Raw genomic sequence first — 21,257 nt, 5'->3', positions numbered from 1 at the left:
TGGGTAGGTTGTCCAGAAAGCCTCATCGATTATCAGAGCCTTTTCATTGAAGGATCCTCCAGACTGTTCAGCAGGAGAGGACTTATAGCATTTAGGTCCTCAGAGCTGTTAAGCAACTCCTTGCCCAACCACCATGGCGCGCCTTACAACGCTCGTTTCCCTCCTAGCAACAGCATCCCTCGTCTCCTCTACCGTCCTCCCCATCCCTCTCTCCGACGATGAAAACGATACTCCCCTTCCTCTCATTATTTGGCACGGCCTAGGAGATAACTATGCCGCCGAAGGCCTTGCCTCGGTCGCCCAACTCGCTGAGGAAGTCAACCCCGGAACGCTCGTCTACATGATCCGTCTTGACGACGATGCATCCGCCGACCGCAGCGCGAGCTTCTTCGGAAACCTCACCGAGCAAATAGATAAAGTCTGCGCAGATCTAGCAGCACATCCAATCCTGTCCACCGCTCCTGCTGTCGATGCGCTCGGATTCTCCCAGGGAGGCCAGTTCCTAAGAGGCTATATTGAACGGTGCAACTTCCCACCCGTGCGGAGCCTGGTTACGTTTGGGAGCCAGCACAATGGAATCTCTGAGTTCCAGACTTGCGGGGCTAGGGATTGGTTATGTAGAGGTGCGCAGGGGCTTTTGCGTTCTAACACCTGGAGCTCGTTTGTGCAGAGCCGCCTTGTTCCTGCTCAGTACTTCCGGGATATAAATCAGTACGACAACTACTTGGAACACAGCAACTTCTTAGCAGACATCAATAACGAGCGAGCACTGAAGAATCAGACATACAAGAGGAACCTGGAAAGGTTAGAGAAATTCATCATGTATGTTTTTGAGGAAGACCAGACCGTTATCCCGAAGGAATCGGGCTGGTTTGCAGAGGTCAATGGTACGGAGGTGACGCCCTTGAGAGAGAGGGATATTTATAGAGAGGACTGGATTGGTCTCAAAACTTTAGACAAGAAGGGCGCCTTGGAGTTCAAAACGACTGGGGGTCGGCATATGGCCTTGTCAGATCAGTTGTTGGGGGAGGTGATTAAGAACTATTATGGCCCTTATGGGAGGAGCTTTGAGAAGGAAGAAACGGATTCTGCTTGGCAGGAGGAGCTGTGAAGTTACGAGTTATAAGGCTATTCGATCAGAGAAGGGGACCTTCCCGACCATCAATAATCCTAAAACATATTCTGCCTTTCAATAATTGACTTCTCTCTCAGAGATGGTCCTGAATCATTCTCACTGATGGTTTGAAGGGTGATGCGTGGTAGAGCAAGGAGCCAAATGTCAATTCGAAGCGCAACGTATGTATGTGCCACTCTTCCACACATAGCCGGTACGGAACTGTACGATCCAGATGAATTTTACCCCAACCCCATACTCCATAGACGCCCAGCAACGATCTAGCACCGCAAATCAGAGCTGCAAGCTCTAGACCTTGGATTTCTTCGACTTTTTTGTAGCCTTCGCTGCCTTTGTAGCCTTCGGCACCTCATCCTCCACATCCTTCGTGGCCTCCTCCTTTTGCTTTTTCAACTTCTCCTTCCTCAACGCAATTTCCTGATCCAATTTATCGTCGTTGCTCTCCAACAGCTTCGGCTTCTTAGCCTTCTCTTTCTTCCCCTCTCCCTCTTCTCCCTCAATTGATTTCCTCTTGTTGCCTTCTTCCTTGACGCTTTCAATTGCCTTCCTCTTCTTGCCCACATTTGGAGCGTTAATCTCCTTTGCGGCCTGCTCATCCAACACATCCTCCTCGTCAACCCAGAGCTCATCAGCGAGCCAGATCGGCAATGCCGCAGTCTCAGGACCCTTGATATGCATACTCTTCACTCCTCTCCATTTCTTTGGCACATATCTCTCAATCAGCGCATTGGCCACAACTTCCACATTCTCCGCGACCTTCTCCGCGTTCCATGATGCGTATCCTACTTTTACGGCGGTGTTGGTTGAAGGCGTCAAATGGACGAGGGTTGCCTGAATCGCTTTCTCGACTTCGGCTGCGATCTGCTTCGGCGCCGCAGCTTGGGGCCCTGAGCCTTTTGCGCGTGCAATCCGCTTCCCATCCGTTCTTGGTGCGGGCGGTTGGAGGTTGACTGGGATGGGCCGCTTTGTTGCCTTGTGGTAGAACGTTTTGCCCAAGATTCTGGGAAGTTGCGTGATAACCCTGTCGTCCGCAAGGAAAATGTCATGTTCAGCATATAGCTTTCTTTGGGCTTCGTATTGCGTCCACTTGGCCTTGAGCTTTGAAACCCCGACGACACGAGTGATTCTTGAGGCAAGAGCGGGAGGAAAGGCGGGGGATGCGACAATGTCCTTGTACGTCCTTTGCGGGTCGGCGGTTATGAGACAGATGGTGGATGTAGAGGAGGTATTGAGGGGGTGGGGGACCGCGATCTTGCCCGGCTTGAGACGTTTGGTATCCGTAATATGTTTCTTGGTTGTGAGCTGGAGCCAGACCGCTGTGCTCTCGTCCACTTCTTCTTCATCAGCATCTTCTAGGAGACTTGGCTTTGCGCCTGAATCGGTCTTCTGAGTAGTCTTGATGTGCTTTAGGAGAGCGGTGGAGGCTTTCAATGTCTGGAAAACAATTAGAATACTCATGTGAACCTTATGGGCTTTTGGGATTACATACCTGCTCTTTGCTAAGCTGATAAGGAGAGCCATTCTCGACCTTAGTGGTCAGCGCGGTAGTGGTGGTCGCCATTGTCGTGATAGATAGAGACAAAGAATTCCTCAAAATCCTCTTTGCGCAAAATCACATTCCCGCCAATTATTTTTTCAGAAATTTCTTCGGTTCCGGAATAACTTTGGAGCGTCCCTTATCACCACGTGATGCGCGATAAGGCGGTCAACACATGATGCGGAAAAGCTTCTAGGGGCACCTAGGTGCTTATGAAGTCGACTTTCTTTGAAACAGTTTTTGAAACAAAAGTCTTCGTCATAGTAATTTCAACGGGTGCACCGTACTATACACTAGGTATAATGTACTTGAAAGATCAGGAGGCCTCTACAGAGTATGCGGTCTTCACAGTTCCAAGGCATAGGTACAGTTGACGGCCACACCGCCTTTGAGCTGGAGGAGCTTTAGAATTTCTGCTAGGAGAATAATCAATTCTAGAGGAAATCTTGGGATTCTCTTACATACAGAAGTGGATCAATGGAAACAAAAAACACTGGATTGCCTGTACGAGACCCGGCTCGTCTCATCAGCGCGTAAAATAGCGTGTATAGAGCGCGTCGAGGAGGCTGGAGCGAAGCCCGAGAACAAGGATTCGAGAGGGGGTCGCCGCAACTTTCGAGGGGGAAGGGGATAACAATGCAACACTGTGAAGAACTTCAATTGCAAGCAGAGAAGGGTTCAAACATCTGTAGCACAGAAAAAGAAATTTTGCATTGGACATAGCCATAGAATAAGAATTAAAGTTAAAGTTCAATTCTAACAAAGATGGTTGGTTGAGTTGTCTTTGAGCCGCGGTTGCACGTCACAACTTTGTGCAGAGCGGCAGAATAATTAATGTCAGGCGTCGCTCTAGTCCCAAAACGCGCTTGCGTCGTGCCCAGAAGAATGGGTCTTTGCTGATTGACCTTCGATTCCTCCACACGACCGTGTTCGTGACCTTTAAAGGCCAGAATTTTTTATTCTGCTCCTTGCATTCTCAATTCTACTTGCTTTTCTTGCCTTGTTGATCATTCTAAACCCATTCAATTTGGTCATATCAATCGCGTGCTTAGAGGCCACGTCCAGCACGCGGTTCTGATACCCGCGTTGAAGAACCTTCACCTCCCATCTCAACATCTGGCACGAGTCTGCCATGATGGATTCATCCCCGAGCAAGATGAATATTCAGCCAAATCTATCACCTACGTCAGGTGTGAAGCGTCCGGCTCCCACATTGTTGCCAGCCTTTGAGCCATTCTCGTCCTCCCCAGGTCTCCCAAGACCGTCGAAGAGACAGGCGCGATCCTCTCCCTCAGAACGCGAGCAAGCTATCCAGAAGTACCCTACCCCGATACCAACCTCAACCACAGGCGTCCTTTCGTCCTCTCCACCACAAATACATGCACAGCCGGGTCTCCACCGAGCTCCTTCTGTCTCGGAGCGGGCTCCCCTTTCTGCAGTACCCTCAATTACGCTCCCTGAAAATGGAGAGACAATTCTCATGGGCAGATCCAGCAACTCTTCGCATTACCAATTGTCTGCCAACCGTCTAATCTCCCGCGTTCACGTCAAAGCTCGCTATATCGCGGCAACTGTTCCTCTCGAACCGAATAAGGTAGAGATCATATGCTGTGGCTGGAATGGAGTTAAGCTGCACTGCCAGGGTCGAACTTGGGAATTGGGAAAGGGGGACAGCTTCACTTCGGAGACTGAACACGCGGAGATCATGCTGGATGTCCAGGATTCGCGTGTATTGATCGCGTGGCCGGGGAGGGGCCGTAAGGGCTCAATCAGTGTCCAGACGGACTCTTCTTGGGATGATGAGAATTCTCCAAGGGGCGCTTCCGCGATCAATGCTCACGGTCAGGTAATCCACTCAAGCCCCATACGACGTGGTCAACGTCTCGAATCTCCGGTATCACCCACCCCTGCCGGCCCAGCTAATAACTCGAACTCCCTATCTCACCTATTCTCTGACGACGAAGAGCCTGTTGTGCAAATATATGAAGATGAAAATCCCTCCGAAAATAGCCATGATATCGCAGCAGGAGTTTCGCAAATCTCGACTCAGCCTGCATCGTCGTTCTCAGCTGATCCTATTGATAGCCAGTCCAGTGAACTGAGCGATCCCGAGGAAGTAGAAGATCCAGATGAAGAAAATGATCCTATTGTGCATTCTTTCGGACCGTTCGGCGCCAACATATCCTCTCGAATGGCATCTTTCACTACCGCTGCATCCCCAGAAGCGCGCCGTGGTCGTACGAGACGTGATTCCACACCCTCTCCAGCAAAGAGATCCAGCTCGGAATCCACAAACAAGGCCGATCCTGGCCCGGTCGCCAACCATGCTGTCAATCAACTCGCCTTCTCACGACTCTCATCCACTCCACTCTCAATAATTATGAACAACCTGCCGGCAGAACTGAAAGGAGCCAGTGCCACCCAATCAGAGAATAGGGGCCTGACAAAAGATGATCTGCGGAAGATATTGAACGCTACACCATGCATTGGAGAGATACACCGCGAAGGAAAGGACGCAGCAGGAAAGCCACTCGAAAGCGAATACTATTATATTCCCGACGAAGACACAGACGTTCAGCGAAGAGCAACTGTTGTGGATGGATTGCGGAAACCGAGTTTGAGAAATTGCAGGAAACAACATAAGGTAAGATTATCCGTCCCTTGTGTATTTCCCATTCTGACCTGAGAAAGCAATACTATTGGAAGAGACCGAAAACACCATGAGGAAAGTGGTTGGCTTGGTACATACCTCGTTGGATTTTGTAGAAGAAGCTTTAGCATATGGTTATAGTAGCATGCTCCTTATTTGTCCATAGTCATACCCGGAAGCATATGGCGAAAGGCGTCTCTGATTTCGTTATCTTCATTCTCAAGCCACCATGGTTGGCATGGTTGGATTGAGAATGAGGAGCTCTAGCTATACCTTTGTAGGAAAAGGCGTTGTACGGTAGTCAGAATAAAACGTGTCAAATAATGTCCTCATTCATTACAAGTAAAAGAAAGCTCCACACGTCGGGCAGTGCATCGGGCATTGCAACTGAAATGCTTTTCTTGAAGACGTTGGGCGGCAATCGCGGAGAGGCGGGTTGGTTGACAATGGCGGGACCCCGCCCCGCCTTTCAAGCCACACCTCCCCCGCACTAAACGTTAGTAGGACCACAGCTATATAATACTCTCGCCATTTGTAACTTGATGCTTCCTTTGCCACTTATTTCTTCTGCATTTCTGTCCCAACACATCCACTGCAGCCTGCTCGCATTTATCCCGTCTTGATTGGAAGGTTCTTATGATTCACAGAGAATCATCAACTTTATAATATACCAGCCGCTAGTATAGAACAAGATTCATAACTGAAAAGCTCGTCTCTGGCGCGAAGCTTGTGGATGGCAACGGAGACGACGTACACTTAAGGTGAGTTTGAATGAATAACTACCCAGCTATTACCTCTGATCTATAGAGATTATACTGATTGGTTTGCTTCTACAGCGAAAACAAAATTAAAACTTTGAAATCAAAGCAGATAGACCAACAACATGGAAGCAAGAAGTACGGGACCAAAAGTCACGCCATTCTCCTCCGAAGCTCCAGACCACCCGGACATGCCTTTTCGCACTGCTTCCCAAAACCGCGGAGATGCCCAACAAGCAGCCTCTAGCTATTCCACCGCTAGGCCAAACGCTCCTGCGGTCCAGATCCCCGACGGCAGGAAGAACTCGCAGGGCGAGTCATTACAGAGTCCGACAGAAAGCTGGCAGCCAAGTTTCCAACGCCGACAGAGCTGGAATCAACAGGATCTAAAGAGGCAGGTTTATATTGGTGAGTTGGATTCGGGGGAAGGCGCTGGATTTACTGAGGGTAGATCGAGGAAGGGTTAAAACTCTGACAATCGAGGTATTGATGGATTGACATAATGCATGGTGTATTAGGGTATAAATAAAAACGGTAGGCTTTTTGAGGGTTTGGTAGGTTGGTTTCTGGCATGATGAGTATACGCACGGAATGGGAAGAATGAGCTGCAAGGCTTTACGATGGCATTCGGATTAGGATTACTTTCTTTACGGAGTATTTGTACACGCTGGTAATTATCACCCTCGCACAATCTATTATCTTGCATCACTTGTTGCATGGTAGATTAACTGTTCTGACCTCGTCCCGTTACTAGGCCTTCTCACTTGTTCGGGTCTTGTCATCATCTCAGGCTTATTCCCAGTTATGTCACTTGTTTCAGGTTACACAACTCTATGCCGGGTATTGCCTCCTTCAACTCTTGCAGAAGGACAGTCTGGATTCAGGCGTCACCGGTCTGCATGGACTTCGGTAGTCGTGGAGAGTAGATATGATGCAAAGTCCGCCACAATCAGGAGTGCAATATCTGCCAAAGATATCTCATATCAGAATATAAAGTGGGTTCGGACGTAAGAACCTGATTCGCAAATTTGGTATTGATTGTCGAATTTCCTGGGGCCCTGAAAGGACGTCGTTCGTTGGTCCGTTCTAGTCCTAGGATCAGATCGAGTCTTGCGCATGCGGTTCGGAGACAATGGAACTGACATGCTTCAGTCCCTGTGTTAGCTCGCAATGCGTTCCAGGGGGCGAATGAGGGCCCTCTGGAATGTTCTTTGTAATGTACGACAATGAGATTGATCAAGCTCTTCTGCTTCGGATAGCTACTCTTTACCTACATACCTGTGAAAATGCGGGGAAAGCTTCACTGATTAAAATACTGATTTCCACGTTCTTGACAGCTTCTCTCCTCGTCCCCCAACCAGACTCTTGACAAGTGATCAGAAGAATATGTATATTAGTTGACATCATCCCTAGCATCTTTCCCTTCGTCTTGTTAACTCTGCTCAATACGGTGCGTGCATGTGAATATAATCACGTGCCTACGTTCCTTCAAACGCGGGGCCGAGGCTAAGCGTTGTGGAGAAAGGTGGAGAGTGATCGATCATTGACCGCTGGTAGACTCGAGTTTACCTCGGATTTTCTCGTCGGTTATGCTTACCTTTTGATAAATTCTTCGTCTATTGCCTTGTACCCCCTTTCCTTTACTTGTTGGATACGCTTACATCCTTGGAGAATCACAGTGCTTCTCCTGCTGGATTGAATTGATCTGTGCTAGCTGCATACATCCAGGAGACACGGCACCAATACTGTTCTAGTCGGCCACCTTAAAAATCCTGTTCTGGGTAATAGTGTACATAACCATTTTCTGATATTTCTTTGTCCGAGTGGCATTAGAGAAATGGCAGGTGGAAGATTCATCCCTGTGGTTGTCGGTGTGGGCGATATCAAAAACAAATCTTCAAAGGTTGAAGATGCAATCGAGCCTTTACAACTCATGCTCCAAGCAACTTCAGTTGCCATCAAAGATACTGGCTTATCCTTATCCACTGCAAAAAAGCTACAGTCAAGCATTGATAGCGTGAGTGTAGTGAACACATGGACATGGAGCTACGATGATTTGCCGGGCCTTCTCAGCGAGAAGTTGGGTATAACACCCTCTCATAAGGTCTTGAGTATACATGCAGGTAGTTCTCCTGCAAAGTTGTTTGACGAGGCTGCTAGAAGGATCTCCCTTGGGGAGAGCAAAGTGGCGGTTGTGACAGGCGGCGAAGCCCTAGCTTCACGTACGTATTACCGCATTATGTTTCATGCGAGCAAACTCTGAGAGTTGAATTGTTTTATTAGTCGGGGCTTGTGCGGCTGCTGGGAAACTTCCTCCTCCTGGATGGACAAAGACGAGCGAGAGCGGCAGAGCTCTCTCACTTTCGGATATAACAGGGCAAGGACGAAGGAGTATGTTCTTTTGATATGATTGAAAGCTCAAAATACACTTACCAATTACTCCTATAACAGATCTAGGCACTACTCACTCCGTTGGATTACCAATTCACGTCTACCCTCTCTATGAAAACGCATTTAGAGCCCACCGCAATCAAACCCTCCAAGAAAATGATAAGGAGTCTGCTCGATTATATGCCAATTTTGCCAAGGTGGCCGAACAGAATCCTCTGGCTTGGAACTATGGGCAACTTGCTGCAACAGAGGAGACTATCCAAACCGTATCGAAGAAGAACAGAATGATATGTTACCCATGTAAGTTGCACCAAGAAAGAACTATTGCATGAAGGACTAATAGCCATGCAGATCCACTTTTGATGAATGCATTCAATAATGTTAACCTTGCTGGAACTTGTCTTCTAACTTCCACCGAGTATGCGAGAGAGCTCGGTATTCCTGAAAACCGTTGGATTTATCCTTTAGGAGGGGCAGGGACAGATGATAGCGAGTACTGTATGCATCTACCAACACTACCAAGACCACTCTCTGGCTTGTCATATTCACGGCTAACCCACTTGAGCTGAAGTTTGGGAACGTCCAAACTTTTACTCGAGCCCCGCGCTCTCGAGATCGTTAGATGCAGGGTTAGAGATATCTGGCCTAACAAAAGATGACATTGATATCTTTGACTTTTACTCGTCAGTGCTCCTTTCCCCAATTTTTTAAATCCCTATTGACATATATCACATTATAGTTGCTTCCCAATCATTCCCAAACTAGCATGCCATCATCTAGGTCTATCAATTACAAATCCTCCAAAACCAATCACTCTCTTGGGAGGACTGACATCTTTTGGCGGCGCTGGCAACAACTATTCGATGCACGTGAGTAGTAGTAGTAGTGGCCCCTCTTTCCTAACGACCATTCAACAAGTCAAGAAGATCGATCCTGACTTGACTCCTCCAGGCTATCACAGAGATGGTTCGCAAGCTCCGAAAAGGACCGGCTCTTCACGGGTTAATATTAGCAAACGGCGGCGTCGTGACACACCAGCATGTAATCTGTCTCTCCTCCAAGCCCCGCAACCACCACTCTCCATACCCTGCGAAAAACCCTCTTCCCGCTCTCACGACCGATTGGCAAGTGCCGCCCATAGAAGCGCAAGCTCACGGCGAGGCTATTATCGAGGTGTGTACGTTCTCATTTTTCCCCTCCCTCCCTTCATTCATATTTCCAGTATAGAAAATAAAGAAAGAGAGAAAGGTTAGCTGATGCAAAGAGCCAATCCAAAGACATACACAGTGGAATTCCATCGCGATGGCTCACCGTTGAGAGGATATATCGTGGGTCGATTGAAGGAAAATGGTCATCGCTTCCTTGCGAATCATGCAGATCAGAATACTCTCTTGCAGCTGTCGAGTGGTGTCAAGGAACAGATTGGGAGAGCGGGATGGGTTAGGACGGCTGAGGATGGGAGAAATTTGTTTACGTTCGATGATAAGGGCGGGAAGCTGTGATATCATCTCGTCGTAAAGAAACATGCTCCAGAACTTCTTTTTCTCGTGCTAGCTTTAACAGGAGTATTCACCACACCAAGAAGCAACAATCTCAGAATAGGAGTTGTATTGATCTATCATCGATCTACCTATTTAATGTACGCAAGGGGGAGAAGAAGACAACGAGAAAAGTCCGACAGGAGAAACAAACCAGCAATTTCAATTCGCCGCCATGCGCGCCATCACTCCCCCCGTATAATTATCCATTTGTCAATCTTGAGAGAATTCGGTGCTCCTTCAACACCCTTTCCATGTAAAACGCCTCTGCTAACATGACTTTCGTATTATCTTTCTTTCGCGCATATAACATTCCCGCCTATCTAGAAACCCTGAGGTCCAAGGCCGTCAATCCCGCCGGTCTTGAAGTACTCGCTGACGACCCCGAGGGTGTATGATAGTCCTCCAACCCAAACGGCGCCCAGTAGCATTCTCTTAGCGAGACTCATCTTCTTGCGTTGTTGGGGACGCTCGGTGCCTCTCGACCAGTTGGATTTGCCACTGAAGACATCCTCTTCACGACGGACATCGACATTGGACTTGAAAGCAGGATTAGAGCCATAGGGAGGATCATGATTGACGAAACCAGTAGGACTAGCAAAGTTTCCAGTCGTTGCAATGGGACCGCTCTGCGTGCCATCGATAGGATTCGTGGCCTTCTTCATCCGATCTCTAGATGATGGCGATGGCTCCTCCTTTACCTCTGCGGGTCCAGCCGATCGAACTTTGCGGAACACGAGTACATCACCACTACCAGATACAATTTCATAGCCTTGGGCTTGAAGTGGCTCAAAATGGGGAAAGAACTTGGAGGGATTCGACAATCGAAGGAGGACTTCTGCGGGCGTAAGGGCTGAAGCAGTGTCCGGAACAATGGAGGTCGTTTCAGCTGTGCTGATGGACTGCATGGTCGGATCATAGGCGAGGATCTTGTATAAAGTGGGTTCTGGAGCTTCTGAAGTGGACTCCACGACTTGCGCACTTTCACCGTCTAAATATTGCGATGTTTTGGGCTCCTCGGGAACCTGGCGATGCTTGTGGTCGATGGTGCCATATTTCTCTTCGTAAACACTTCGGATCTGGCGCACCAAATCTCGGTCCTTCTGCTTCAAGACATTTTTCTTCTGGTTGTCCAGACGTCTGGACTCATTTTCTGACACGGTATCTCTTTTCTTTGAGGAATCTTCGTCGCGTTTAGGAGATCCATAGGACGATACGAAGACTGACAAGTCTCCTTCGCCTTGCTTCGCAGCACATTCTTCAGCATAACTAGTCTCCAGGCCCTGTGGCTTCTTGGAATATGGGTCAGCCTCAATTTCGAGCTTCTGCTCTTCGGCATAGCTGGTTTCCAAGCCTTGGGGTTCCTTCGAATAAGGGTCGGCCTCGATTGCAAGCTTCTGTTCGAGCTTCCGCTCTTCGTCATAGCTGGTTTCTAAGCCCTGAGGTTTCTTAGAATATGGGTCAGCCTCGTTCTTGAGCTTCAGCTCTTCCTCATAGTTTGTTTCCAAGCCCTGTGGTTTCTTCGAATAAGGGTCTGCCTCGATTGCGAGTTTCTGTTCGCGCTTCCGCTCTTCTTCGTAACTGGTCTCCAAGCCCTGTGGTTTCTTTGAATAAGGGTCAGCCTCAATTTCGAGCTTCCGCTCCTCGGCATAGCTGGTTTCTAAGCCTTGGGGTTTCTTTGAATAAGGGTCGGCCTCAAGTTCGAGCTTTCGCTCTTCTTCATAACTGGTTTCCAAGCCCTGAGGTTTCTTCGAATAGGGGTCGGCCTCAATTTCGAGCTGCCGTTCGCGCTTCCGCTCTTCGGCATAACTGGTTTCTAAGCCCTGAGGTTTCTTGGAATATGGGTCAGCCTCATTTTTGAGCTTCAGCTCTTCCTCATAGTTTGTTTCCAAGCCCTGGGGTTCCTTCGAATATGGGTCAAGTTCATTTTGAAGCTTTATATTCGCGTATTTTGCTCGAAGTTTTTGCGCCTCTTCTATGGGATTAATAGAGTCCATTGCTGTCGCCTTGGATTCTCTCTTGCCGTCCTCTTCCTGGGTGCCACTGCGATCCAAGGAAGTCTGTATTCTTGGGATGTCAGGTCTTCTAGCATAACGTTCCGTCGGTGCAAGGCCATTGATAAATTCCTGTTCAGACTTCTGCACCTCTTGCTCATACGATAACTCGAGACCCTTTGGAGTCTTATCGTAACCCCAAGCGTCGGTTTGCGGCTTCGGTGTTAAGATCCCGGAATGATTATTTTCGGCAGTCCACTTTTTCTCGAACTCTTCAGGAAAGTCCCGAACAAAATTGCCAGTCATTTTTCGTTCTGTTGCAGGCAAGTCGGATGAGACCTCCGCAGGCTTGGAATTAACTCGACCCTTGATCTGCGAGGCAATACTTTGCAGCTCACTATCTTCAACAGCATGCTTCTGGAAATCGGCTTCTAGTTCTTTTCTCTTGGCTATCTTTTCTGCCTCGGTCTCCTTCTTGCTACCCTTGATAATGCCTGATGCCGCACGAACATCGCTAGGTCGAAGTAAGTCCAAATCCTCCCTTGTATCGGCATCATCCTGGCGGCGCAATACTTTGTAGGGTGAAGAAATTCTTTGATTAAGGCGGGCATCTTCTATTCTAGGAAGCTTCGAACTCTCCTGAATAGAAGCATGTTCCTGGAGACTCTTGCCGTCGGGCTCATTGTACATGACTGGACCGTAGTAAGTCTTGCTGTCATAATCCCTTAGGCCTTCTTGAACAGGATCAGAACGAACAGAATCCTGAGAGACCTCCTTATCTGGAACACCCCATGGAAAAGATTCATACGAAACCCGAGAATCATAGTCCCTGAGTCCTTCCTGCACTGGATCAGGTCTCTTTCCATCAGGCTCATAGGCAAAGTAAGGTTTGTAAGATTCATTAGTTTCATACTCCTTCAGCCCTTCCCGCACTGGATCAGGTATCTTTCCGTCAGGTTCATAGGCAAAGTAAGGTTTGTAAGATTCCTTAGTCTCATAATCCTTCAGCCCTTCCCGCACTGGATCGGGTTTCTTTCCATCAGGCTCATAGGCAAAGTAAGGCTTGTAAGATTCATCAGTCTCATATTCCTTCAAGCTCTCATCTATGGAGTTTGGTTTGACTGATGCACTGTCTTGCTTCTGATTGGGTAAGACTTGCTCCGGGCTCTTGACTTCTGATTGAGAGTCCGCAGGCGTTGGTGGTTTGAATTCTTGGAACTGAGACCGGTACCCTTTGAATGTCTTCACTGGTACCTCAAATGTATTCTGGTCATGTTCGGAAGATTTGTTCGTGAAGACCTTTCTGTTTGTGATTGGGTCAATCTCGTACTCAGGCTCGGGGCTGGCACTGTGCTGGCTTTGAAAATCGCGAAGATCTTTCTGGTTATCTGTTCTCTGAGGTGACGGCTTGTCGTTCTGGATGTCATTTGAAGAGATTGGAGTCGAAGCCTTCCAGTCTTGATCTGGAACAAATCTGTAACAGCCTGATCCTCCGCGAAAGAGTCTCGATCTAGCTTGAAACAGGTCATACAGGCCATCTTTGCTGTTCAAGAGGGTATCAAAAGCACTCGTCTCGACATCTTCGAATCCTTCATCCTGTCTCTTTTGTTTCTCGTTCTTCGAGTTGTTCAGCTCATCAATGTCCACCCAGCGACTTGTTGCTCTCGGGTCCTGTCCACGCCAGGTGTTGTACATAAACCCCTTGAGGGCAAATTGTCTCGCAAGTGTTGGAGATTGACAATCATATGAAGGCTTTCGGTTGAGAGCATCGGTGTATTTGTGCTTCATAGATCGACTACGGCGATGAAACTCCTTCTGGTAACCTGAGTTCTGATATGAAGACCAAAGCCTAAACCGGATCTGACGTTGAGGGCGCGATCCTGCTCTAGATCTAAGGACCGCGGTCGAGGAGGGTTGGAGAAGTAGAGGTGATATCGGGGCCTGTGAGGCCGATACAACCTGCGAGGAAAGCATCTTTACAGTTATCTCCGTCGTCTCATACTCGTGGTCGCGTGCTCTCGTGGTCTGTATTGCTTATGTTAGCTCGAGGCGCAACTGGATCAATGGAGTCCACAGCAACCTACGGTAGGATTGACTCGGATGATCACACAGTGAAAGAGAATAGCCGAGGATCTCTCAGTTTGCTCAATCTCTGGAAGAAACGGGGTGTCTGGGGAGGTAGTGCTGTAGAAGGTGTGGATGAACTGACTAGGTCAGCGAGAGAAGGGTGAGGAGATGAGGTGCATTCTAGGACTCACGGTGTGCAATTTTCTTTCACAATAGAGACAGTGGGTTGGAAAGATCTAAAGGAATGGTTTGCACGTGTCGAAACCTTGCTTTGAGATCCGAAGGGTATGGGGTTGTTCGTTGGAGGATGCGGAACTTGCGGGGGGCACCGGGCTCTTCGCAGATAAGGACTCAGGACTTCACGATTCCGGGATCAAGTATCACGGCAGATACTTTGCAAAGTGTATCATAACAAATCTGATATTGCACCCCAAAGTAGTGTCTGTAGTGTCTGTAGCATCACGGCTTGATATTTGTGTAGGTAAGAAAGTAAGAAAGAAAGACGGAGCTGTGGAAGAGCAGATCCCCGCCCTCATATCTCATGATTCAATCATCAGCCTACTCGAATGCGGGGTTCTTCCCCGTAATGACCCGGATAAGGGCAAAGCGGCGTGCGCCATCCCGTAAAGCGGCCAGGTCTGCGGCTATGACTGTTTGGGTTAGGCAGGTTTCGTCATAATCAGCCTCGAAGCGAGCGATCCCTTTTGCAGGGAAACAGTACCTACAGTAGCTGCCTTAGTAAGGTACCTAAGGTATGGAAATATTCGATGAAATCAGTCCAGGCACAGCACAGTAAGGCACCAAATCTCCTCCATTCCGTCTGCAACATATCTGCTTTTGCTAATCCACCGTCACTTCAGCTTCTCTACGCCTTATTGGAAATATACGAACAGAGAACCCTATTGACTGGCTTCTCGTTCGAATGATTGACTAGCTTTGGATCCGAGAGATCACAAACGAATGCCTCTGGAGGCAGCTTCAACCACACACTCTCTACCCCGCATACCCCTCGGCCAAGGACATATGCCATATCACACCTGTACGCCGACAAGATAGCTACTTCATAATGAGCAAACGACAGTTCAAAGCGCACGCTTCTAGCAGCCGCGCAGCAGCACCAGGCGCAGGGTTTGGAGGGTTTGGAGGGTTTGGCTCTTCAAGTACCGGCAGCACACTGTCATACCTCTTTGAGCCACCCAACCTCTCTTCCATCAGTGATGCAAACGTCATTGTGTGCTTCAAGAACCTCCTGAAGAAGGACGGCACAACAAAATCTAAGGCGTTAGAGGATCTACTAGCATACGTTCAAGCACACCCGCACGAGGAGGGAGGTGGGGCTGAAGAGTCGATCTTGGAAGCATGGGTGCGTCTCCTATGCCCAGCCCATATTGTTTATTTGTACTCCAATAGTAATACGAATACCAGGTCAAATTCTACCCTCGCCTTGCTATAGATAACTCCCGTCGGGTCCGTGAACTGTCTCACAACTTACAATATGAGCTTCTCAAGTCGGCGCGGAAGAGAATGGAGAAGTACATATCAAAGGTAGTGGGAAGCTGGTTGGCTGGGACCTATGACAGAGATAGAGCTGTAGCCAAAGCAGCAATGGATGGCATAACCTCGTTTCTCGACACGGACGAGAAGATTGCCATGTTCTGGAAACGCTGCCAGGTCCAGATCATCGATTATGCCCAGGAGGCTATCGATGAAACTCCTCAAACCCTTAGCGATGAGCGGACCATGAATGCTGATGATGTACAAGCAAAATATTTCCGAGTTGTTGGATCAAGCATATCCCTCGTGGTCAATCTGCTAGCCAAGCTTGGCAGAGATGACATACTCAAGCATCAGGATAAGTACGAGGCTTTTATTTCTAAGAATAAAAGGCTTTGGGCGCTTGCGTCCAGCGAAGATGCATTTGTTAGGAGGGTTACAGATCAATTATTGATTGTTTGCTTGGACAAGCAGCGCGAAATCATCGAGAGCGATCTCGAATTGATTAGCAATGCTTTTATCGCAGAAGCATTGCGGTCTTCGCAGTCATCATCGGCTTTCCAGCTCCTACAGGCTTTAGCAAAGCTGACATCACAGTTTCCTCTTGCCTGGACCTCCTCGTACAAAGGAAAGAAGTCGCCTTTGACTAGACTCCGCAACTTTGTCGAGAAAGGCTCTCAAGGGGGACCTTCTGCTTATTGGCAGTCTCTTCGATCATTGCTTCAGCTTTTGCCAAGTGGAGTGCTTCCTACAGATATCGAATCCTCGTTGGATTTTCTTCATGCTTTTCGTCAGGGCGTTAGCAACAGGGAAGAGCCGAGGAGCAACGCCGCGGAAGCATGGTCTAGCTATTTTGAAACTGTCACACTTCTCGTCAGAAACATCTCTGATCCTTCAATTCAAAGCAAGCTCTTTCAGGAATCTGTCTTTCCGGTCTTTGAGCAATATCTCCATCCAGTCACGGAAAATTCCAAATGGTCTGTTGGTAATAGCACTGCTCCATTAGCAAAGGCATATCGCATTTGCGCTGCTGCAAAAGGGGCAGAGTTACGGAGGTCATTTTCCGACGAGTGGCACCGTTTGGCTGATGATTTCATCGCAAGAATTCGGACGTCGCTGCCCGAACAGTCAGGAGACTATCACAAGTCTCAGACTGCGGTCGCTGCAGAAGGCCACCGATGGTTCAAACTGCTCTCGGAGGTTCTCCAAGGTGGTCGACCTGAGGATGACTTCCTGATTCGTCCATCAACCAAGATAATAACGACTGCTCTTGAAACGGTAGTTAGCAGAAATGGGAAACCCTACTCAGCTACTGCAACTGTTGAAGCCGCCTTACGACTCACACCTACCCTGATGGAGATCTCACCCGAGTGCTTGGAGAGCGTTAGATCATTTATCGAGAACCATCTTCCAGAGTTGATCACATCCCCTTCGTCGACATATCTGGTCTCTATTCTGAACCTGTTTCGTTCAATACCGAGCCAGGAAGCAGTTTTTCAGAAGGTTTGGCAGTTGACCATTGATGAATTACTTTCACTCCCCGATGGAGGGCAAAAGTCGAAAGCAATTTCAGCACTCATATCAAATAACGCAGTTTCTAGTCTCACCCAAGGATATCCTGCACTTCAAGATTTGTTTTTGGATGCCACAACTAGAGCTGTGGAAGGAGATATCGAGGCTTGGCCCTTATTTGAAGCTGCTATCACTTTTGATGGCTTGGATGAGCCCACTGAAACAAAGCTTCTGAATCAAGTTCTGGAATCTCTCGATGCGAGTGATGCGAATGTTGATGGCGTTTTCAAAGCACTCGAATTTATTACCACGAAGAAACCAAGCGTACTGAGGCAGAGTAGTAGCACACACGTGACGGTGATAACCAAATTGCTTGCTCTCATGGAGATTTCAGATTCCACAATTTCCGAACGAGCAAGTAAACTGAGAACTGCTATGGAGAACTCTGATAAAGCTTCGAGTACTCTGGATGGCCGAACAGAGTCACCAATGATTCATGTCATTCGCGAGAATCTTGAGACAGCTGGTCCCCAGTCTTTGGCGTAAGTACTCACCAGCACTAACTCCAGATGTGCTATTCCTTACTAACGCTTCTCTAGCATCGAAACCATCGTCCAACAAGCAGTGTCTATCTTAAAAGCTTCGGCAGATACTCTTAATGCCGAAGCTCTTTTCCCGGATACCGTCACATGGATGCGAACCCTCACACCAGTTTTGAACCAAATTCCAAACCCAGCGTTGGGAGTCATGCGACCTTTTGCCGGGGCCGTATTCCTTGTTCGCTCTACACCCTCCGTTCCCATTTCTCGGCCTTCTAGAGATTTTAATGGATACTCAATCCCACTCAGGATGGCAATGTACACAGCACGCTTGATTGGGGAGTTCCCCGAGCTGCTGCCGCCGAGTGTGCTAGTAGATATCCTATATCTTCTAGATCTCACTGCGCAACTTGTCAATGATCAATTGGATTTGGGCGAAGAGAACAAATTGTTCGCGTCGGCAGCAGATCCTGATGTTATGGCAGAGCTAAAGGAGTTTGTCTTTGCCTCCAAATCATCCTTAGCCCACATCATTCCCAACGCTAAATCATGGCAAGACGACTTCGATAGGAGAATGAGTAACGAGCCTCTGAATAATTCTGGCACGGCGGGCGCGTTGGTCTTCAAGCTCCTTGAAGCTTCCAACGGGGATACACCAGCCTCTTTTTATGCGGCTCGAGCTCTTAGCGACCTTTTACAAAAACTAGTCAATACACATGGTTGGCATAACACTGAAGGCGATTCGTGGCTCCAGAAGCTAGATATCCTGAAGGCATCCACGAGAAACATTTTAGGGGCCGTAGCCCTTCTGACTGGACTTCAAGAAAACCTTGGCACGAGCAAGATTGCGAACAATATGTGCAATCGACTCATTAGCGATATTGCCGGCGCCTCTGCTCAGTCAGAAAAGACACTCGGCTTGCTCGTACTTCTAAATGCTAGCCTATCAGTCTACGATGAGGGTGATCTGCCCGTGGCTCAAAATCGCCTCGTCTTTGCTGTCAAGCAAGTCCTATCTTGGACTGACACCCTATCCGCCAACAGTTTTCTCCTGTCTGAAGCATTACATGCTTTGCATAGGCTTCTTCCCGCAATTAAGGATGTCTACGGTACCTATTGGGAAACGGCTCTTGGTTTCTGCATATCTATTTGGGATTCAAGTGATTCCGCTGCTCTTTCTAACGAAAACCTTCCTATGGTCGGAATGTCATTGAAGCTCTATACAATCTTGCGGACCTTGGAAGAAGCCAATGATGACCTGGAAGATTCCCTGAGACAGCTTAGCTACCAGATTTCTCAGGGCCTGATCAATCTTCTGAAACTCGGCAGGTCGAAGGAAAATCTTCCCCTTATCTATGCAGATGATCTTCTGGCAAGAGAAGTAAGGAGAATCCCCTTAGATCATATCAAGGACAATTTGACAGACCTTTATCCTCTCGTTGCGTCTGACTACCGGATGGTGCAATCAGCTGCCTTTGATCTTCTTCATCGAGCCCTCCCCGAAGCCCAGCAACAAATTTCCGTTGATGTTCTTCTGGAAAAGAAGGGTAGGTTAAGGGTACAAATCTCAAAAGTATCAATAGCTAAAACTCCACAGATGCTCGACTTCCGGAAGAACTTCTTTCGCTCCTCCTTGATGCACCGTCCGTGCGTGACCTCTCGGATGATTTCCGTGTGGAGTTCCCTACCTCCGTTCGGGGATACTTGCTCTCCTGGCATCTCGTCTACGATTCTTATAGCAACGCCTCCTACAAAGTTCGTAACGACTACAGCGATCTTCTCAAATCAGAAAACTATGTCGGACCGCTCTTGGACTTTATCTTCGACACCCTTATCTACGCCGGTGATCCTCGTACTATCTCCGGCTTTGATGCGTCGATGATCCGATCTTATGATATGTGGCAAGCGAATGATTCCGAGTCAAATGAACGCAGTTTAGACTGGCTTCTAGTCAATCTCTACTATCTTTGTCTGAAATATACACCAAGTTTTGCAAAGAGCTGGTGGGTCGACTGCAAATCAAAGCAGACAAGACTTGCTGTTGAGGCGGCAACGAGAAATAATTTCTCTCCTCTCGTCATCGAAGAGACATTAGATGAAGTCACAAAGTGGGCAGGAGAACAGGATACAACGGAATATGAGAAAGAGCTCATTGTGAAAATATCCAAGAGGTCACGAGAGGTGTTTGCCGGATACGAAGTTGACGAAATGCTTATGCAGATTGTCATTCGGCTGCCGGAAAATTATCCTCTCGAAGGCGTCAAGGTCGAGGGTGTCAACCGTGTCGCAGTCTCTGAGAAGAAATGGATCAGTTGGTTGATGATCACCCAGGGCGTCATTACGTTCTCTGTGCGTATATCGAGCCTCAAACTTCACACATCTGCTAACAATTCTTCAGAACGGTTCTATAACTGACGGTCTCAATATCTTCCGCAAGAACGTGATCGGTGCTCTGAAAGGACAAACTGAATGCGCGATCTGCTACTCGATCATATCCTCAGACAAGAAGATGCCTGACAAACGATGCCAGACTTGCAAGAACCTTTTCCACTCCAGCTGCTTGTTCAAATGGTTTGCAACGAGTAATCAAAGTACGTGTCCATTGTGTCGGAATCCGTTCAATTATGGCACGGACTATTCAAGGAGAGCGAGGGAGTCTGCTGCAGCATGATTTGGGCGCGAGGTGGAATAACTATAAATGAATAGTCTACGAGAACGCCGAAAATGGATTATTGCAAAACCTGGTCTTTTTGGAAAGTAGCATCGCGTGTTATACAAGAGATTTGTGTATTGGTGAGTGTCTCAAGTCCACGACATATCTTGAATAACATAACACTGCGAATCCACCCCTTTTTGAGAGACCATCAGTCTCATCCAAAAGTTCTTCCAAATACGTATTAAAGAGTTTATACCAAATATTGCAGCTTGGATTTTTCTCTCGGATTCCTTGCATCAGGTACCTACTCACTTTATATTAAATGCTTTGTTTCGGCTGCTATCTCCCGTTCCTGCCCTCTATACGAGGTTCTTTTAAGTTCTTGGGGTCACCGAATTATCACCGCTCCAAATATCCCAAAAATATAAAATAGCGACGGGGCAAGACGGTAGAAAAATAGGGAGGTAGTCGGTAGGAGAAGAGCAATTGTGATATTGGATAAACATCTTATCCGAATTCCCATTTCATTCTAAGTGAAAGGAACCCACTTGCAATCATGTTATCTGACATTTGAGTTTCGGGATGTGGGTTTCACTTAGCACTCTCCATAGTCCTATATTATTGTTGTTTGATGTGGCTTGTGAAGAAGTTACGTTTGAGTGGCAGCTTGAACCTTCAAAGATCTCCCCATCGCGGTTTCTTAGGATGGCTTGGTTGCCTCCTCTTATTCCCCCCCTCTTGTTTTCTCTCGTCGCGTGTTATTTTCAATAGTGAGACCATACAATATATTAATTTGGCGAGTTTGAATTCCTCTGCCGTTTGCTTACTCTGGATTTGATCTGATCGAGAGCACGTGTCAGAAATACGATGGTCAAAATATAATAACACAGATCCCATCTTGACAACCACAGAGCACCGAAGCCTATTCAACTGTTCGTCATCCTTGCCGGGGCTTGGCTTGAAGAGTTCACTTTACTTTCGACTTT

General features: G+C 47.9%; 7 protein-coding genes across 7 annotated transcripts; 5 read left to right on the top strand and 2 right to left on the bottom strand.

Annotated features, from left to right (window-relative positions):
• Window positions 1-133: 133 nt before the first annotated feature.
• On the top strand, window positions 134-1,539 carry M430DRAFT_39858 (hypothetical protein; the record flags this gene model as incomplete). Its single annotated transcript, XM_024867348.1, has 1 exon — window positions 134-1,539. The coding sequence occupies one exon, from the start codon at window positions 134-136 to the stop codon at window positions 1,109-1,111; it is 978 nt and encodes a 325-aa protein (XP_024724423.1). The 3' UTR covers window positions 1,112-1,539.
• Window positions 1,225-2,783, bottom strand: M430DRAFT_207128 (hypothetical protein). Its single transcript, XM_024864353.1, has 3 exons — window positions 2,625-2,783; window positions 1,721-2,569; window positions 1,225-1,538 (listed from the first exon to the last, which is right to left on the bottom strand). Exons 1-3 carry the CDS (start codon window positions 2,694-2,696, stop codon window positions 1,485-1,487), a joined length of 975 nt encoding a protein of 324 aa, XP_024724422.1. The 5' UTR covers window positions 2,697-2,783; the 3' UTR covers window positions 1,225-1,484.
• An 802-nt stretch (window positions 2,784-3,585) lies between these two features.
• Window positions 3,586-5,650, top strand: M430DRAFT_134644 (hypothetical protein). The gene is made up of 2 exons (XM_024862365.1): window positions 3,586-5,316; window positions 5,364-5,650. The coding sequence occupies exons 1-2, from the start codon at window positions 3,805-3,807 to the stop codon at window positions 5,394-5,396; spliced, it is 1,545 nt and encodes a 514-aa protein (XP_024724421.1). The 5' UTR covers window positions 3,586-3,804; the 3' UTR covers window positions 5,397-5,650.
• Window positions 5,651-5,892: 242 nt separating this feature from the next.
• On the top strand, window positions 5,893-6,674 carry M430DRAFT_207102 (hypothetical protein). The gene is made up of 2 exons (XM_024864352.1): window positions 5,893-6,083; window positions 6,159-6,674. Exon 2 carries the CDS (start codon window positions 6,206-6,208, stop codon window positions 6,545-6,547), a length of 342 nt encoding a protein of 113 aa, XP_024724420.1. The 5' UTR covers window positions 5,893-6,083; window positions 6,159-6,205; the 3' UTR covers window positions 6,548-6,674.
• A 997-nt stretch (window positions 6,675-7,671) lies between these two features.
• Window positions 7,672-10,210, top strand: M430DRAFT_115904 (hypothetical protein). The gene is made up of 8 exons (XM_024861610.1): window positions 7,672-8,302; window positions 8,364-8,471; window positions 8,532-8,771; window positions 8,823-8,969; window positions 9,043-9,154; window positions 9,211-9,340; window positions 9,423-9,644; window positions 9,749-10,210. The coding sequence occupies exons 1-8, from the start codon at window positions 7,918-7,920 to the stop codon at window positions 9,971-9,973; spliced, it is 1,569 nt and encodes a 522-aa protein (XP_024724419.1). The 5' UTR covers window positions 7,672-7,917; the 3' UTR covers window positions 9,974-10,210.
• On the bottom strand, window positions 10,153-14,148 carry M430DRAFT_207074 (hypothetical protein). The gene is made up of 4 exons (XM_024864351.1): window positions 14,088-14,148; window positions 11,860-14,028; window positions 11,548-11,631; window positions 10,153-11,475 (listed from the first exon to the last, which is right to left on the bottom strand). The coding sequence occupies exons 2-4, from the start codon at window positions 13,975-13,977 to the stop codon at window positions 10,333-10,335; spliced, it is 3,345 nt and encodes a 1,114-aa protein (XP_024724418.1). The 5' UTR covers window positions 13,978-14,028; window positions 14,088-14,148; the 3' UTR covers window positions 10,153-10,332.
• A 988-nt stretch (window positions 14,149-15,136) lies between these two features.
• Window positions 15,137-20,286, top strand: M430DRAFT_95908 (hypothetical protein; the record flags this gene model as incomplete). Its single annotated transcript, XM_024869912.1, has 5 exons — window positions 15,137-15,433; window positions 15,496-17,618; window positions 17,676-19,162; window positions 19,213-19,964; window positions 20,014-20,286. The coding sequence occupies 5 exons, from the start codon at window positions 15,137-15,139 to the stop codon at window positions 20,284-20,286; spliced, it is 4,932 nt and encodes a 1,643-aa protein (XP_024724417.1).
• Window positions 20,287-21,257: the final 971 nt, after the last annotated feature.

This window comes from Amorphotheca resinae (genome assembly GCF_003019875.1).
Source record: "Amorphotheca resinae ATCC 22711 unplaced genomic scaffold M430scaffold_2, whole genome shotgun sequence".
Classification (NCBI taxonomy): Eukaryota; Fungi; Ascomycota; class Leotiomycetes; order Helotiales; family Amorphothecaceae; genus Amorphotheca; species Amorphotheca resinae.
Note: the sequence above shows the minus strand (reverse complement) of the source record. Positions and strands in the feature narration are given on the sequence as shown.

Bases quoted from the DNA above. Each gene is read 5' to 3' on its own strand.
- M430DRAFT_207102 (XM_024864352.1), top strand. From the start codon at position 6,206: ATGGAAGCAAGAAGTACGGGACCAAAAGTCACGCCATTCTCCTCCGAA.
- M430DRAFT_207074 (XM_024864351.1), bottom strand. From the start codon at position 13,977: ATGCTTTCCTCGCAGGTTGTATCGGCCTCACAGGCCCCGATATCACCT. The intron at 11,632-11,859 runs GCTGACCCATAT...CTCGAAATTGAG, and splicing joins AGCTGAAGCTCAAAAATGAG to GCTGACCCTTATTCAAAGAA. The intron at 11,476-11,547 runs GCAGACCCTTAT...CTCAAGAACGAG, and splicing joins AACAGAAACTCGCAATCGAG to GCTGACCCATATTCTAAGAA.
- M430DRAFT_134644 (XM_024862365.1), top strand. From the start codon at position 3,805: ATGATGGATTCATCCCCGAGCAAGATGAATATTCAGCCAAATCTATCA. The intron at 5,317-5,363 runs GTAAGATTATCC...GACCTGAGAAAG, and splicing joins ATTGCAGGAAACAACATAAG to CAATACTATTGGAAGAGACC.
- M430DRAFT_207128 (XM_024864353.1), bottom strand. From the start codon at position 2,696: ATGGCGACCACCACTACCGCGCTGACCACTAAGGTCGAGAATGGCTCT. The intron at 2,570-2,624 runs GTATGTAATCCC...ATTGTTTTCCAG, and splicing joins ATCAGCTTAGCAAAGAGCAG to ACATTGAAAGCCTCCACCGC. The intron at 1,539-1,720 runs GCAAAGGAGATT...AATTGCGTTGAG, and splicing joins ATGTGTTGGATGAGCAGGCC to GAAGGAGAAGTTGAAAAAGC.
- M430DRAFT_115904 (XM_024861610.1), top strand. From the start codon at position 7,918: ATGGCAGGTGGAAGATTCATCCCTGTGGTTGTCGGTGTGGGCGATATC. The intron at 8,772-8,822 runs GTAAGTTGCACC...ATAGCCATGCAG, and splicing joins CAGAATGATATGTTACCCAT to ATCCACTTTTGATGAATGCA. The intron at 9,341-9,422 runs GTGAGTAGTAGT...TGACTCCTCCAG, and splicing joins GCAACAACTATTCGATGCAC to GCTATCACAGAGATGGTTCG.